This window comes from Scyliorhinus canicula, chromosome 17 (assembly GCF_902713615.1).
Source record: "Scyliorhinus canicula chromosome 17, sScyCan1.1, whole genome shotgun sequence".
Lineage (NCBI taxonomy): Eukaryota > Metazoa > Chordata > Chondrichthyes > Carcharhiniformes > Scyliorhinidae > Scyliorhinus > Scyliorhinus canicula.
This window is the reverse complement of record NC_052162.1, coordinates 37,600,296-37,617,994: the sequence shown is the minus strand read 5'-3', so window position 1 is coordinate 37,617,994 and position 17,699 is coordinate 37,600,296. Positions and strand designations below refer to the sequence as shown.

Genomic DNA, 17,699 nt, shown 5'->3' with positions numbered 1-17,699 from the left:
ACCTGCACATCTTTGGTCTGTGGGAGGAAACCAGAGTACCCGGAGGGAACCCATGCCGACACGGGGAGAATGTGCAAACTCCACACAGACAGTCACCCAAGGACAGAAGGCCACATGGTAGCATAGTGGTTAGCACAGATGCTTCACAGCTCCAGGGTCCCAGGTTCGATTCCCGGCTTGGGTCACTGTCTGTGTGGAGTCTGCACGTTCTCCCTGTGTCTGCGTTGGTTTCCTCCGGGTGCTCCGGTTTCTTCCCACAGTCCAAAGATGTGCCGGTTAGGTGGATTGGCCATGCTAAATTGCCCTTAGTGTCCAAAAAGGTTAAGTGGGGGTTACTGGGTTATGGGGATAGGGTAGATACGTGGGCTTGAGTAGGGTGCTCTTTGTAAGGGCCGGTGCAGACTCGATAGGCCGAATGGCCTCCTTCTGCACTATAAATTCCATGAATTGAACCCAGGTCCCTGGTGCTGTGAGGCAGCATTGCTAACCACTGTGCCACTGTGCCCACAATTCACTTCACTCAGCAGTCTGGACAATTAAGCAGATCTCCAGGCCACAGTTGAGAGAAATTCTCGACTGGGAGTCTCTTTCTTCAGAACACAAGAACTTACCCGCCTGCTCACCTTAATTCCTTTACTTTTTAAAAATCTATCTATCCTTGTCTTAAAAATATTCAACAAGGTGGACTCAACTGCTTCACTGGACAGGGAATTCCACTGATTCACAACCTTTGGGTGAAGAAGTTCCTCTTCAACTCAGTCCTAAATCTGCTCCCCCTTATTTTGTGCCTTTCCCCCGATGTTCTATTTTTACTTGCCAGTGGAACATTCTCCCTGCTTCTATCTTATCTATTCACTTCATAATTTTATATGTTTCCATAAGTTCCTCCCTATTCCCCGAAATTCGAATAAGTATAGTCAGAACTCCGGAATCAATCTAGTGAATCTCCTTTGCACACCCTCCAGTGCCAGTACATCCTTTCTCAAGTGAGGAGACCAAAACTCCAGCCTCGCCAGCACCCTATACAGCTGTAACATAACCTCCGATTTTAAGCTCCATCCCTCTAGCAGTGAAGGACAAAATTCCATTTGCCTTCTATGATATTACTTACTGTAATATATGTTACTCATTTGCTTCGTACCAAGATGCTCTTAAACTCGATGTTGGTTAGCACTCATAGTCGTTCAATGAAAGCAAATAATTTATTGAGTAACTAAAACAAATAAACTGGATTTTGGCGCCCAGTTTGAGGCGGTATGCTGGCAGCAGAAAACCGGCTTGGGCCCGGCCGCCATGTCCGGCAGTGGGCGCACCTCCACCGTCAGCCCGCGGCGGCCGGGCGGCGGCCAGAGCCGGAGTGGAGTCCCCATCACAGGCTGCGCTGGCCGGCGGCAGCGGGAGGCGACGTGAAGAAAACCAGCCACCCGGTTAAGGCCATCCTGGCAGGGGGACTGGCCGGAGGAATCGAAATGTGCATCACCTACCCCACCGGGTATGTGAAAACCCAGCTGCAGCTGGATGAGCATGCTAAAATCCCCCGGTACAAGGGCGTCATTGGCTGTGTCCAGCTGACTGTTCGGGATTACGGCGTTAAAGGTTTGTACCGAGGTCTCAGCTCCTTGATCCACGGTTCCATCCCAAAATCAGCCATCGGGTTAGGAATGTTTGAATTTCTGAATAATAGGATGGTCGATGAGAAGGGGATGCTGACTATACAGCGGTGCTTCCTGTGTGGCCTGGGGGCTGGGAAGGCGGAAGCTGTGTTACTTGTGTGTCCCATGGAGACGATAAAGGTGAAGTTTATTCATGACCAGAGCTCGCTTAACCCCAAATACCATGGGTTTTTCCATGGTGTCCGGGAGATTGTTCGAGAACGAGGTCTTCGAGGAACATACCAGGGGTTGACAGCTACTGTCCTCAAACAGGGCTCGAACCAAGCAATCCGCTTCTTGGTGATGACATCACTGAGCAATTGGTATAAAGGTAATGATCCGAATAAACGGATTAATCCATTTATCACGGCCGCATTTGGAGCCACTGCTGATGCAGCCAGTGTCTTCGGGAATACCCCTCTGGATGTGGTGAAGACGAGGATGCAGGGTCTTCAATCCTCCAAGTACGAGAACACATTGGATTGTGCATATCAGACCCTTAAAAATGAGGGATTATTTGCGTTTTACAAAGGAACAGTTCCACGTTTGGCCAGGGTGTGTCTTGATGTGGCCATTGTTTTCGTCATTTATAAGGAGGTTGTCAAACTTCTCAACAGGTTCTGAAAAGCTGATTCGGGACAGTCAGCAATTATTGCATGGCACAGCCTGTATCTCATCTGTCGGTCTATTATGTTCAATACGGTACTGTCCAGGCCAGCTTTACTGTCAACGCCACTTGCCAAAGACGTGCACCATAACCAAGTTAAAATGGACTCATTGTCAATACTGCCTTAGTGACTGCCGGCATTTAGCGAGGTATTCAATACCCTCAGCTGCCTGTTTTTGAAGGAAGTGCAAAAGAAGCCACTTATTTCATTTTGCTACTTGTTTTGACGGTTTCCATGCGGAGCATGTTCGCAAAGTCTCTATCTTCGATCCTTTTTGGATACTTTGCTAATTGCAGAGCTCGATACCAGAACCTGGGGGTGAGCCAGCAGGTCAATCCATGCTGAAACGGTCTCCGCTAGGATTTAACTGATTATCCCTCTACACAGGGCCAAGCCTGTTACTTTTTAAAACGAGAATGGCCCAAAATACTTTTTTTGGGTAAATGTATTCTAAAGCGCTTTGTAGTGTTTGTTTTACATGTTGTTTTCCTGGATGCTCAGGGTACAGTTCTATTTTTAAAATACATGTACATATTTAAAAAAAAAACAAAAAAACAAATAAACTGAGTTTGTTCTGTCTCCAATACTTTTACGAGATATTAAACAAACAAGATTGAATTAGAATAAATTACGATTAACTACACTTGCACTCTGAGCTAACTATCTACACCTCTGGTCACTTGTCACAATACACACAAAGGGGTGGGTACTCAGATTGAGTCTGTCTTTATATCCCTTGTTAGTGCTGCCATCTAGTGATCACTTAGCTGTTATGACTATACATTAACCCCTTATGTATTTACAGATCTGCAGATCACTACACCTTCTTAATTACCTGTTGCACCTGCAGACCAACTTTTATTTTCATGGTCGCAGCTTGTCTGTGCACAGGAACATGTTTGTGGTGGATGGAAGCTCTGCCTGCAGGTAGGGTTGGCCAGCACCAAGCATGTCATAGGCCGAGCCTAAATTATGATCTTGTGCTGCACGCATGACAGGAAAAAAGACATTGATCATCAACGCTTCCACTTTTTCCTGCCTTCCTTGAAAATCAAAGCAGCATTGGCCTTCTTCTCTGGGATATAATTGCGCATTTTCTGTCACCCAAAGCAAATGGTTAATATACTGGTTACGGAGACTCGTGATTACAGACTGGTAACCCAAACTTTGTGCCTTAAATCCTACTGTGGCGAGACTTCCGGTTGCGGCTATGACCAGCTAAGTCGCACATTTGGCAGCTCCTGCGACAAAGGTGTTTAAGGGCCGATTGGAGGGCCCCGACGGTACTGTAAAGACGAATCCCGGTGGGGGAAGGCTCCCTGAGGAGAGTGAGACCAACTTTATGGTCGGTACTCGGAGTGGGGCGACAAAAAAAGCGGCAGCAGCTCCCCGAAAAAAGCGGGGGAAGAGGACCAAAATGGCGGCCGGTGGCGCACTAGAAGATTGGAGAAAATGGGCGGAGGAGCAGCAGGCCGCTCTCCTCCGGTGTTTTACGGAGCTGAAAGTGGAACTCTTAGAGTCTATGAACGCGACGACCACAAGGCTGATGGGGGCCCAGGCGACCCAAGAGGCGTCGATAAGAGAGCTGCAGCAGGAGATGACTGCAAGGGAGGAGGAGGCCACGGTCCTCGTGGGAAAGGTGGAGGTGCACGAGGCACTCCACCTGAAATGGCAGAGCCGCTTTGAGGAGCTGGACACTCGAATGAGGCGGAAGAACTTGAGGATCCTGGGCCTAGCAGAAGGCCTGGAGGGGCCTGATCTCCCGAAATATGTAGCGGAGATGCTGAGCTCCCTGATGGGAGAGGGGGCCGGTCCATCGCCCTGGAGCTGGAAGAAGCATATCGGGTCATGGCTAGGCGGCCTAGGGCGAACGAGCCCCCGAGGGCGGTGCTGGTGCGATTCCAGCGTTTCTGTGATCGGGAGAAAGTGCTGAGGTGGGCCAAGAGGGAGAAAAGCAGCAAATGGGAGAATTCGACGGTGCGGATATATCAGGACTGGAGTGCGGAGGTGGCAAAGCGGCGGGCCCGGTTTAACCGGACGAAGGCGGTGCTGCACGCAAAGAGGATCAAGTTCGGAATGCTGCAGCCAGCGCGCTTGTGGGTCACCTACAAGGACCAGCACCATTACTTTGAGACCCCAGAGGAGGCATGGACTTTTGTTCGGGAGGAAAAGCTGGACCTGAACTAGAACTTGGGAACGCCGGCGGTCGAGGCCGCCCGAGTACCCTTGACTGATCAAGTGGCCCATGTCTTTCTTAGGCCAGGTCGGAACTTGGTTAAAGTTGATGGATCGTTTGGTTTCTTTGAAACTTGTGTTATGGGGGGTTTCTTTGTTCCTTTTTGTGTGTCTCTTCCCGTTGCCAACTTCCCTTAATTATTGTTGTTGTAGGGGGGGCTTTTTTACTGTTTTTGATCTGTTTTTTAAGGGTTATGGTTACTGTTCTGTTCGATGGAGGGTGATGGTTAAATACGTTATTATTGGGTAGTTATTTAGTTATGCAGGCATAGTTATGTATTTATGTATTTATTTGAGATTTGTTATTTATATTGTTATATTGTTAAGTTGGGGAGGCGGGACGGGGGGGGTGCAAGTTGGTTATGCGTGTTTTCTTTTTCTCTTTTTTCTTCCTCTCGTTTTAAGGGGGCTTTTTTATGGGCTTGGATGGGGACGGGGGTGGAATTGAAGATGGCGGGGTAGGGTGTGGCCGGGCGAAAGCGCGGGCTTTCCCCTGTTTCCCGCGCGCGGGACGGAGGAAGGGGGAGGAGAGAAGAGTGGGGTGTGGCCAGCAATGGCGGCTTTTCCCGCGCTGAAGCGGGGTCAGAGAGGGATGGCAAGGGGGGGGGGAGGCCCCTCCCCCCCCACATCGGGAGGAGTCGGAGTGTGGCAGGGGCAGCCGGGTCAGCGAAAACCAGCTGACTCTCGGGAGTACGATGGTGGATACACCGCGGCTAGGAGGGGTCCTAGCCAGGGGGGGGGGGGGGGGGGGGGGGGGGTTAGGGGGGGGGATACCGGGTTGCTGCTGGAAAGGCGAGGACGGGAAGGGAAGAACGGGAGGAGAGAGGGGGGGGGGCCATCGCCATGGGAACGGGTCAGAAGGGGAGGGTCGACCCGGGGCGAACAGGGGACAGGACATGGCTAATAGACAGGGGAAAGGGACGGGTCGCTCTGCGACCCGGTTGATTACTTGGAACGTTGAGGGGGCTGAATGGGCCGGTCAAGAGATCAAGGGTTTTTTCACACCTAAAGGGACCTGCAGGCGGATGTGGCAATGTTGCAGGAGACTCACTTGAGAGTAGTAGACCAGGTACGCCTGAGAAGGGGGTGGGTGGGACAGGTGTTCCACTCAGGCTTGGACGCAAAGAACCGGGGGGGTGGCGATTTTGGTGGGAAAGAGGGTGTCGTTCGTGGCGGCGCAGGTGGTAGCAGATAAGGAGGGTAGGTACGTGATGGTGAAGGGTAGGCTGCAGGGAGAGAATGTGGTGCTGGTGAATGTGTATGCCCCGAATTGGGATGACGCGGGTTTTATGAGGCGCCTGTTGGGCCTCATTCCGGGTCTGGAGGCAGGGGGCCTGATCATGGGGGGGGGACTTCAATACAGTGCTCGACCCTGGGCTGGACAGATCGAGCTCCAGGACGAATAGGAGGCCGGTAGCGGCAGAGGTGCTAAGGGGGTTCATGGAGCAGATGGGGGGGGTAGACCCTTGGAGATTTGGCAGGCCAAGGGCGAGGGAGTATTCTTTTTTCTCCCACGTCCACAGGGTGTACTCCAGAATAGACTTTTTTGTTCTGAGCAGGGGGCTGATTTCGAGAGTGCAGGACACGGAGTACTCGGCCATTGCGATTTCGGACCATGCACCACACTGGGTAGAGGTAGAACTGGGGGAAGCACGGGACCAGCGCCCGTTGTGGCGCCTGGATGTGGGGCTGCTGGCGGACGATGAGGTGTGCGGAAGGGTCCGGAAGGGCATTGAGAGATATCTGGGCACGAACGACACGGGCGAGGTGAAGGTGGGGGTAGTCTGGGAGGCCCTGAAAGCAGTGATCAGAGGAGAGCTGATCTCCATAAGGGCACACAGAGAAAGGAAGGAGAGGCAGGAGAGGGAGAGTCTGGTGGGGGAACTTATAGAAGTGGACAGGAGATATGCGGAGACACCAGAGGGGGGGCTGTTGAGGGAGCGGCGCAGTTTACAGGCCCAGTTTGACCTACTGACTACTAGGAAGGCGGAGACGCAATGGAGAAGGGCACAGGGCGCGGTCTATGAGTACGGGGAAAAGGCGAGCAGGATGCTAGCACACCAGCTGCGCAAGCGAGATGCAGCCAGAGAGATTGGGGGAGTGAGAGAGAAGGGAGGGAACGTAGTGCAGAAGGGGCAAGAGGTGAACGGGGTCTTCAGGGATTTCTACAGGGAATTGTACCGGTCTGAGCCGCCCAGGAGGAGGGGGGGAATGGAGAACTTCCTCGATAGATTGAGGTTCCCAAAGGTCCAGGAGGAACGGGTGGAGGGGCTGGGGGCGCCGATAGAGCTGCAGGAGCTAGTTAAAGGGATAGGCCAGATGCAGGCGGGGAAGGCGCCGGGGCCGGATGGGTTCCCGGTGGAATTGTATAAGAAGTATGTGGACTTGGTGGGTCCAGTGCTGGTGCGAGCCTTCAATGAGGCGCGAGAGGGGGGGTTCTGCCCCCGACAATGTCACAGGCCCTGATCTCCTTGATCCTGAAGCGGGACAAAGACCCTGTACAGTGCGGGTCCTACAGGCCTATCTCCCTCTTGAATGTAGATGCCAAACTGTTGGCAAAGGTCCTGGCAACCAGAATAGAGGATTGTGTGCCAGGGGTAATCCATGAGGACCAGACGGGGTTCGTAAAGGGACGACAACTTAACACAAATGTCCGGAGACTGTTGAATGTGATTATGATGCCAGCAGTGGAGGGGGAGGCTGAGATAGTGGTAGCACTGGATGCGGAGAAGGCATTCGATAGGGTGGAGTGGGAATACCTGTGGGAGACGCTGGAACGGTTTGGGTTTGGGGAGGGATTTATCAAGTGGGTGAAGCTGCTGTATTCGGCCCCGATGGCGAGTGTGGTTACAAACGGGAGGAGGTCAGAGTATTTTGGGCTCCATCGAGGTACCAGGCAGGGATGCCCCCTATCCCCCTTACTATTTGCATTAGCGATCGAACCGTTGGCGATGGCACTGAGGGGTTCAGGGGGGTGGAGAGGACTGACAAGGGGAGGGGAGGAACATCGGGTATCACTCTATGCGGATGATTTGTTGTTATATGTGGCGGACCCGGAAGGGGGAATGCCGGAGGTAATGGAAATACTAGCGGAGTTTGGGGCCTTTTCGGGATATAAATTAAATGTGGGTAAAAGTGAGGTCTTTGTGATACACCCGGGAGATCAGGGGGAGGGAATTGGGCGGCTCCCCTTTAAGAGAGCAGTAAAGAGCTTCAGGTACTTGGGGGTACAGGTGGCAAGGAACTGGGGGACCCTCCACAAGCTGAACTTTTCAAGGCTGGTGGAGCAGATGGAGGAGGAGTTCAAGAGGTGGGACATGGTACCGCTGTCGCTAGCAGGGAGGGTGCAGTCAGTCAAAATGACGGTCCTCCCGAGGTTCTTGTTTCTGTTCCAGTGCTTGCCCATCTTTCTCCCCAGGGCCTTCTTCAAGAAGGTAACTAGCAGCATTATGGGCTATGTGTGGGCACATGGCACCCCTAGAGTGAGAAGGATTTTCTTGGAACGGAGTAGGGACAGTGGAGGATTAGCGCTACCCAATCTTTCCGGATACTACTGGGCGGCGAACGCATCGATGGTGCGCAAGTGGGTGATGGAGGGGGAGGGGGCAGCTTGGAAACGTATGGAGAGGGCGTCCTGCGGCAATACAAGCCTGGGGGCGCTAGTAACGGCACCATGGCCGCTCCCCCCCACAAGGTATACCACGAGTCCGGTAGTGGCGGCCACCCCCTTAAATCCTACTGTGGCAAGTTGTGAAACTGAAATCAACAATTCTGATAAATTATTCACCACCACCCAATGGTGGTGATGAAAGCTGTTAACTCATAGTTAAAATCCCAAAAACTTAATTCACACCCTTTCGGGTTGAGAAGCTGTCACTCTATCCGACCTGGCATTCAGGTGACTCCAGTTCCACATTATCTTACTTTTAATGTCCTCAGAAAACAAGAGATGGGGAGTAAATAATGTCAGTGATTCCAATATCAGAGGGGGGGAAAGGGGAAGTTACAATCTTTGGATACAAACAATAGAACCATTTGAGCTACACAGGATACGTAGGTTTTGAGAGAGCGGTGATTGGAATCTGTTGCACTCATAGGATTTAGTGGTAATATGGGGTTAAGCCAAGGCAAACGCAGGGCAAAGGCACAAAAATAATTGTGTGGGAACTGAATACAAATTGAAATACGGAGCACAAATCAGAAATCATCCAAAAAGAGTGGAATAAGAAGACAGAGTCACTGTGGACCTAACTAAAATGATTGAAAACCTTGATTGCATTCAGGTTTGTTAGGTGGCTGCATTATGCATTTGAATTCTGTGCCAGCATCCATGGAGAAACCTATAAAAAGATTAACATAGAAGAGCCTGATATAGCACATGTCGGCTTGGTTAGCCTGACTGTATAATAATGTAATATTCACAGCAATTCTTCTTCACTATCATATGAAATTCCTGAAAATTTATCAAATTGTTGCCAAATCCATCGTACATTTTAGAAATGTGACAATGATTATATTAAGACGTTCCTGCAAAGGACTACATTGGGTGGAATCTTACCAGAATTTGGCAAAAGTGTCAGGCTCAGACAGAAAACTGCCATTTAACTGTCCAGTTGCACAGACTAATTTTCTCATGGAATCTTGAGCTTCTTTGCCAAAGAAAAATGAATGGGCGTGGTTTACTTTGACGCTGCGAGGCCTCATAGAACCAGAAACCACTCCAAAGAGATTGGGACGCCATCTTTGAAGGACAGCCCAATCAGCTATGCAGCCGAACAGTCTCTAGTCTACACAATGGTTGCATCAGGGGGCTCTATCGCTCCACACCAATTCCCACCCCTCCACAATCCTCACCAGCAAATCCCCACCCCAGATATTCATCGCTGGCATCCCCGCCCCAAAAGTCCTCACGGGCATTGCAACCCCCCCTTTAACAACGCAGAAATATAACTGGCACTACCCCTCCCCTCGCCACCTGCCACAACCCCCCCTCCATGTATGCTGTCTCTCCTATCCACAACACATCAAAGCAACTCCACCCCCACAGGCCTGCATTAGGGTTCATCCTTGGTACTGTCCCCTGGAAGAGGCTGGCACTGCAGTTTGACAGTGCCAACCTGTGCCAGGGCAGTACTAGTGCACTGTTTGGGCATGACCCACCCCCCCCCCCCCCAACCCCTCAGGAGCTATACTTATCTCTGTTCCCCTAAAGAGATCCCCTCGAATGCTTCATGCCTGTTGTAAACCACGCAGATGTGACATCACATTTGATGGGGGGTGGCCCGCTATAATCACTGAAATGTACTCAAATTTATAAAAATGAGGTTCATGTCCTTTATGGACGCGGATCCTGTGACTATACCGGCGAGGTGGGGGCAAATCAGGAAACGTGAATGTGGTAGGCTATATTAGGGGTATTGCGATACCTCGGTGGGATGTACCTTATATTGTAGTATGAGTGGTAGAACCTGCCTGCTGGTTCTGCCCAGCAGGCGGAGCATAAGAGTCTGTGTTTCGCCCACAGCAGTCATTCTGTACCGGAGCTGCTGGGGTAACTACTTGTTCATTAAAGCCTTCAATTGGACTACAATCTCGCTTCAGTAGTGATTGATCGTGCATCAATGATCTCTCCGGGAGAATCGTGTTTCCAATCCTCTTGCGATTTACCACCCATGCCGTATTCAACTTCACCTATTAACTTTCTGTAAGGAGTTAAATAGGGTTTTTGAGGTTAAGTAAACTCCAATATGACATGCCGCGATGAATCAAACAATGTTGTGTTCTAGACCTGAGCTAAAGAGTGACAGAGTACACTGCTGATGATTGAGTATAACCTTGTTAAATTGTGGGGCACTGCTGGTCAGATATCTCACAAGAGTCTTCAGACTGAACACCAGTCGGGGTTTCCAACCCTTTAGATTGTTTGGAAGTTTCCTGAAAGATAAGGTGCATCCACTGGACAATTAAAAGCCCCCTGCACCAGATCTGGTTCACCTGCTGCATCTATCATCTTGCAGGCACATGCTCAGGCCACATCCTTTCATCTTAGGCAATGGCAGGAGACCTTTGTTGGGCAATAGTGTCAAGGGACAAAGAACAAAGGTAGACAAATCATGCTAAGACATACCGAGAGAATGATCTAGTTGAATGATGGCATGGGTTCACCTCTTTTTTTTACAAGTTTAATTTCCATTTGGGTGCAATGAGATTTTTTGGGTGCATCCCTACCTCTGAACCAGAAGCCTACTCCCAGGATACAATAGCTTCAGAAAGTTGCATTTGTGGTGTGGCTAAGCAAGTTGACCTTTTAATCCTTCTGACATGTCGATGTTTCCCGGGCAGCTAGAACTGTGTGGTAGCTGTATTACAACAGTCTTCCCATGTTAAATAACATCACAGCCATGCTCTTACCACAGGCGTCCTCCTCCCTTCAAGGGGACTGCTCGCTCTGGTAATGAATTCAGCTAATAGAGAAAGGGCAAAGCAGCCCGAGTGAAGCACATCTCCATTGAAAAGAGAAAATAAGCGATCTTCAATTTCAAAATTCAGAACAAAATTACTTTTTTTTTTAGTTTGGAGGACAATCGTCACTCAAGTCAATTAACATTTTTGTAAACTCCTGCCAGGTTCATACTCAGAAATAAAGCAAAACATATCTATCGAAAGGAGTAATATAGAGTATGTTGAGTAAAATATCTCTAAGAGTCTGCAATCTTAGCTATTACCTTTGTAGGCTGAAGAAAGTAATTATTTTTAACATTGAATTAGTGAATCATTCTGTGTCATGTTAAAAGATGACTGGAAGGGTGGATTTGTAAAAATGAATTAAAATTCAGGCCAGTGCCAAAATGAACTGGCCTTGGTTTCTTTATGTGCCTGTGTTTCTAACTTGATAGCTTAATTGGTGGGTAATGTTAATTGATGTGCTGATCAATAGGGACTTTACAAAAGTGCGAGATGACTTGAGTGACAATTGCCCTCCAAACCTAACTTAACGTAATTTGGTTTTGAGTCTGCAATCCGTGCTTATTCACCCCTGGGCATGTCAAGCACTTTGCACACATAAAAATAAAAACACAATTTGCATGAGGTCATGTCAGACTACGATCAGATTTGACTTTAGGTGACTTGTGGCCTCACAAAGGCTTACATTCCATTGATTGTTGCATTGTTAAAGTTGAGGTAGCAGCTGATCGCAATTAAAAGGCAACCAATATGCCTAATGAAAGAGAAATCCAGATGAAGATTGTTGATGCACAGAACATTTTAAGCTCTCTTAGTTCAATATTCTAAGGAAAGTACTAAAATATACCTGCCTGCAGTTTATTTTCTTATAAACTTATAAAAGGATCTTGGCACAGTGGTGGTGTTCTGCAAACTGTAATGCCATGTTTCCACACAGTTTTTACATGAGATCTATCCCCATCCTATCCCCATAACCCCACCAAACGTTTGTGCACGAAAGGGCAATTTAGCATGGCCAATCCTTCCAACCTGCACATCTTTGGACTGTTGGGAGGAAACAAGACCACCCAGACAAAACCCACGCAGACACGGGGAGAATGGGCAAACTCTACACAAGACAGTCACCCAGGGCAGGAATCGAACCAGGTCCCAGGCACCATGAGGTGGCAGTGCTAACCACTGTGCCATTGTGCTGCCGGCAAGATCACAGGAAGGAACACGTTTGGTGGCAGGCTGATCTGATTATTAAAAAAAATATGCTACTGTTCCCTTTTCCTAATCTACCTCGACAGGAAAATTCAGCCTATTATGTCACCTAGTATGCATGTTTCCACAGTGATCTGCAATTTTTGAGTCTCTTAGAAGTTCCCATGAAACTTCCAATGTGCACTGGATTTTGTTATAATGCTGCGGGGCATTTTGTTCAGAAGTTATTTTCCTTTATTTTTATAATTATGTTGGATAATACAAACAATTGATCTGAAAATCAGTTCACCGAGTATTGCTTCCCTGAAATTAGACCAATTCAAGAAGGTACAATGTAAAATGAGAATGCATTGTAATATCAAATCTCTAAGGTTGTGTCAAGGCTGTATATCATGGTCATCGATAGCCAACAGGGTAGCAAGGCAGTTTCCAAGGTAACCTTCATTTTTTTAAGCAGTTTTGAACAAAGCCTCTATTCTGGTGGACTCAGCTAGAAATTGCAGACCTGTGACCTCATATTTACCGATGAAGTTTCTGAGTGAAACAAACACTAAAATAGATGGAGAATATTGTTGAAATGGGGATTTCATCTGATTTTCTTTTCAATATATTTTAACATGATACATAGCAAGTCCTGACTTATCAAAGTTGTGATGACAATTTAGTCGAAATCTGTATAAAAAAAAGAAATGATGAGTTTATGTGCAATAAAACAAGCTAAATTAATTTGGAAATGTCTGGCTCAATTGCAGAAAGTTGTTACCACATGCAAGATGTCTGACTTCTGGCATCAATTGTATGCGATGCAGACATTATAGAGATGAGCTATAATTTACTTCAGATATGGTTTTCAGATTACACATTTCATGAATAAATTCTGTGTTTTGTTGAATTCACTATTATCTTCCCACACATCTGGTTAATTTGGTGCCTTGTGGGACTTAGAACCAGACCCCAATCATAGAAGGATGCACATGTTGCTTCTTGAATCCCTAAAACAAAGTTACTCCCAAACTCTTCACATTCAGCATGGGTAACAAGCATATTCGACATAGTATACTTCTGGATTTGATTTCTCTGTGATAACAGATTCTTTTTCTGCTCTTGGGATGTGAGCAATGCTAGCATGCTCAGTATTTATTATCCATCCCTAAAGATCCTTGAGAAAGTGATGGTGAGTATCAACATGAACTGCTGCAGTCCATGTGTTGTAACTATATCCAGAAAGAGACTTCCAGCAACAGTGAAGGAAAGCAATATAGTTCCAAGTCAGGATGGTGTGTAACTTGGAGGAGAACTTGCAGGTGATGGTGTTCCCTTATGTTTACTGTCCTTGGTCGCCATGGTGTCAAACATCATGGGCAGGATTCTCCATCCCGCTGCACCAGAAATCTGATGCGGTGCCCCCCCAGGATTCTCCATCTCGCCAGCCAGTGGGGTTTCCCATTGTGGGCAGCCCCACGCCATCGAGAAATCCCCGGGCTACTGGCACAATGGAGAATCCCATGGGTTTGGAAGGCACTGTTTAAAGATCCTTGTTGAGTTGCTGCAGTGCATCTTGTAAATGGTTCACACTGCTACCTCTTCTGTGTATTGGTGGCGCAAGAAATGAATGCTTTTTTTTTTATAAATTTAGAGTACCCAATTATTTTTTCCAATTAAGGGGCAATTTAGCGTGGCCAATCCATCTACTCTGCACATTTTTGGGTTGTGGGGGCGAAACCCACGCAGACACGGGGAGAATGTGCAAACTCCACACGGACAGTGACCCAGAGCCGGGATCGAACCTGGGACCTCAGCGCCGTGAGGCGGTTGTGCTAACCACTAGGCCACCGTGCTGCCCTGCAAGAAATGAATGCTTAAGTGGTGGACTGGATGTTGATCAAACATTTTGCCTTGGCCTGATGGTGTGAAGCTTCCTAGTTGTTGCTGGAGCTGTGCACCAGGGCAAATGGGGAACATTACTTGAGAACATGCTTTGAAGAATCAGGGGGTGAATAGTTACGAATCTTTGACCTGCTTGTGTAGTGGTAATATTTATATGGCAAGTTCAGTTAAATTTTTAGACAATGATGACTGCAATGATTTTGATGATGGGGGATTTAACAATAATCATACAATTAAATGTCAAGTCGAGATAATTAGATTCTCTCTCATTGGAGATGGCTCATTGCCTGTTACTTGTTAGACACAAATGTATTCGCCCCTGAAAGTCAAGCCTGAATGTTGGCAAGGTCTAGTATGGTGACTGCATGCAGGTGCAGACCACTTCTGAGGAGTCGCAAATGGGACTGAACACTGCACCATTATCAGTAAGCGTCCTTATTTTTGACTTAATAAGACCATAAGACCATAAGACATAGGAGTGGACATAAGGCCATTCGGCCCATCGAGTCCACTCCGCCATTCAATCATGGCTGATGGGCATTTCAACTCCACCTACCAGCATTCTCCCCGTAGCCCTTAATTCCTCGTGACATCAAGAATTTATCTATCTCTGCCTTGAAGCCATTTAGCGTCCCGGCCTCCACTGCACTCCGCGGCAATGAATTCCACAGGCCCACCACTCTCTGGCTGAAGAAATGTCTCCGCATTTCTGTTCTGAATTTACCCCCTCTAATTCTAAGGCTGTGCCCACGGGTCCTCGTCTCCTCGCCTAACGGAAACAGTTTCTTTGCGTCCACCCTTTCTAAGCCATGTATTATCTTGTAAGTTTGCCCAAGTTAATGATGATCATTGATGGAGCTACTCAAGGTGGTTAGGCCGAGCACACTATCCTGAGGATTGTAACAATGTCCTGGTGCTGAGATGTTTGGCCTTCAACAACCACAGGCATCTTCATTTGTGCCAGGAATCGTGTTGTGGTTTTTCTCTTTTCCACAAAAAAATCGGAGGAGTCTCAGGCACAGAATGATTGTTTGTTTATTGGCCAACACATTTGAAGAGCACAACTTCAGAGAAGGACCTCTGGAACTGGTTCAACGTAAGAAATCCCGTAACATTGATTCGGTGCCGGTTACGTAGGCAAGAATACTGTTTACAATTGATCATATTTGTTTTAAACGTAACATTAAGCAAGTTGCATATGTGGACCCAGGCATGTTTATTGACCAACACATTTGGAGAGGACAACTTCAGAGAAAGATCTCTGGAGCTGGTTCAACGTAAGAAATCCGGTAACATTTATCCAATGACGGTTACGTAGGCAAGAATATTGTTTACAATTGATCATATCGGTTTTAAACGTTACATTAAGCAAGTTACATATTTGCACCCAGGCATAGTGAGTGTTATCTACTTTTATCTATTCTTCCACTTTCTATGGATCCCTCCCTGCTAGGTGCCATACCCAATAGATGTGTCTGTTCCTTAGGTTAAGTTATTAAAATAAATTGTTCATCTTTATCCTGACTACTTGTAGATTGTGTTTAATAACAAGCTTAGAAATTGTAGAATTGGAACATGGTGCTTGACCCTTATGCTGACTGCTGCAGATAGTTCTACATCCATGCCAGCTTTTAATTGACATCTTTGTAAAATTATCCTTTACTTCATTGGTATACTATACCACACTATATAAATTCTAAACTCCCTAAGAATGATTATTAAGTGCCCTAATAGTTTGTTGTTAGTAAATCCCAATCATTTCCCTCCCCACAACAGTCCCCCCTTTTGCCCTTGGCCTAATCCAAGATGGCCAAGTTACAGATACTGATTGTTTCCTTTACTCCCGACCACCATCAATATTGGCCAGGTATCCAGCTTAGGTTCATAGATGCATGTGTTCAAACTATCTGGATTATATGGCCCTCAATACAGGCAATCAATCTCTTACCATGTTACTCCAAGTACTGAGTCTAATTCCTCATTTCAATTTCTTATGTATCTTCCTAATCTGGAAGATGATATACATGAGGTATATAATCAATATCTAAATGACACACAGGGGTCCAGTGCCCTTGAGGTGGAATGATTAATTTTTCAATCTAAAAATTTGGGCTGCTTATCAGAAAGAGTAAGCTCCCTTTTCTGTTGTGGGCAAGGCTGGTTCAGAGTGCCTCTTGTTCCTCTACTGATTGTCCCTTTTAATGAGTTCGTAGCCCGACCTCTGATTTCCCCGACTGACACCTGTCAGAGGTAACATTTACACAAATCAATATTTCTATGTTCTATTTTCCTTTCATTTGTTTTATAGGCCACAAATGAGTCAGAACTGAGTTAGTAAAAAGAAAACTTGGTTTATTGCAAAGCAATTACATTTACAATATACATCAGATCCCAGCCGAGTTTGCTTTGTCGGTTCCATACCTGGCCGACTTTATACAGATCTCAATCACAAATTATCTCGGGCTCCCCACCCCTTAATGGGGGAGCTCATATTTGGCGAGACTCACGGGGAGAATGATTGCTCCAATCCTCTAGGTCTTGTGCGGGTTATAACAATTTGTTTATCCCAACATTCCTTACGTTTCTCTGCGGCTCAGGGTGGGCCCCAGTCTTCCTCAGTCATTTTTACTCATGACCTCACTTTATTTGGCAAAACCAATAATTGGACATTCTGAATTCTCCCTCTGTGTACCCGAACAGGCGCCAAAATGTGGCGACCAGGGGCTTTTCAGGGTAACTTCAGCGTAGTGTTAATGTAAGCCTACTTGTGAGAATAAAGATTATTAATCAGACTTAACCGACATACAAGACCAGACTAGGGTTAACGCGTCATTATCACGTTGACACAGACACACAAGGAATCACTTGTACACAAAAGGATTTGGATTAATTATTCTCTTTTTCTTGCTGCCTTTCACCACATCATCTGAGCCATAATGTGTGCTGTGAACTTAATTTCTTACCCTTTACTAACTCCCTTAACCTTACCTGTGACTAGGTGGGATGTAGATTGTGGGAAACAGATTGTTTAACATTTTGTTCAGGCACACCAGCAGCTGGTGCGTCATCTGTTGACATCTTGCGCCCTGTAACTATCACGATTAACATTGCTGTTTTCCCCATTCCCCTTGAAGCTTTATTATAACTTCAATTATTTTGTTCCACTTAAGTACATTTCAAATTTTATACGTGTCACCTATTCTTTGTTGATTCAAAATCTCAGCCGTATTCTCAACCAAATAAATTACCCCCTGCTAAAACGCTTGCTCCTTATCTGGGGGATGTCACAGATGTAATGGCTGGAATTCTCCGGCCATCATGATTGACTCTTCCCACCAGCAGTGCATCCTTGCTCGTGGGTTTCCCTGGAGGGTGGTGTGGCTTCAATGAAAATCCTATTGACAAGCGGTGGGAATACAGAATCCCACCTCCCGGGAATGGCTCGCTGCTGAGAAACACGAGGCCGGGGAACTGGAGAACCAGCCCAATATAATCCTCACACTTATTCCAAATTGCTCCGGATTATGCTTAAAATGTCCACGTTTGAATGGTCTTGTTGAATTCCCACAAATTCAAAATGAAAACT

General features: G+C 47.1%; 2 protein-coding genes across 3 annotated transcripts in view; both read left to right on the top strand.

The window, feature by feature from the left end:
* tenm1 (teneurin transmembrane protein 1) overlaps positions 1–17,699 on the top strand; it is a 1,865,819-nt gene that overhangs the window by 408,368 nt on the left and 1,439,752 nt on the right. The window lies entirely within an intron of this gene.
* Positions 1,257–2,279, top strand: LOC119951466 (tricarboxylate transport protein, mitochondrial-like). Its single transcript, XM_038774679.1, has one exon. It carries the CDS (start codon positions 1,257–1,259, stop codon positions 2,274–2,276), a length of 1,020 nt encoding a protein of 339 aa, XP_038630607.1. The 3' UTR covers positions 2,277–2,279.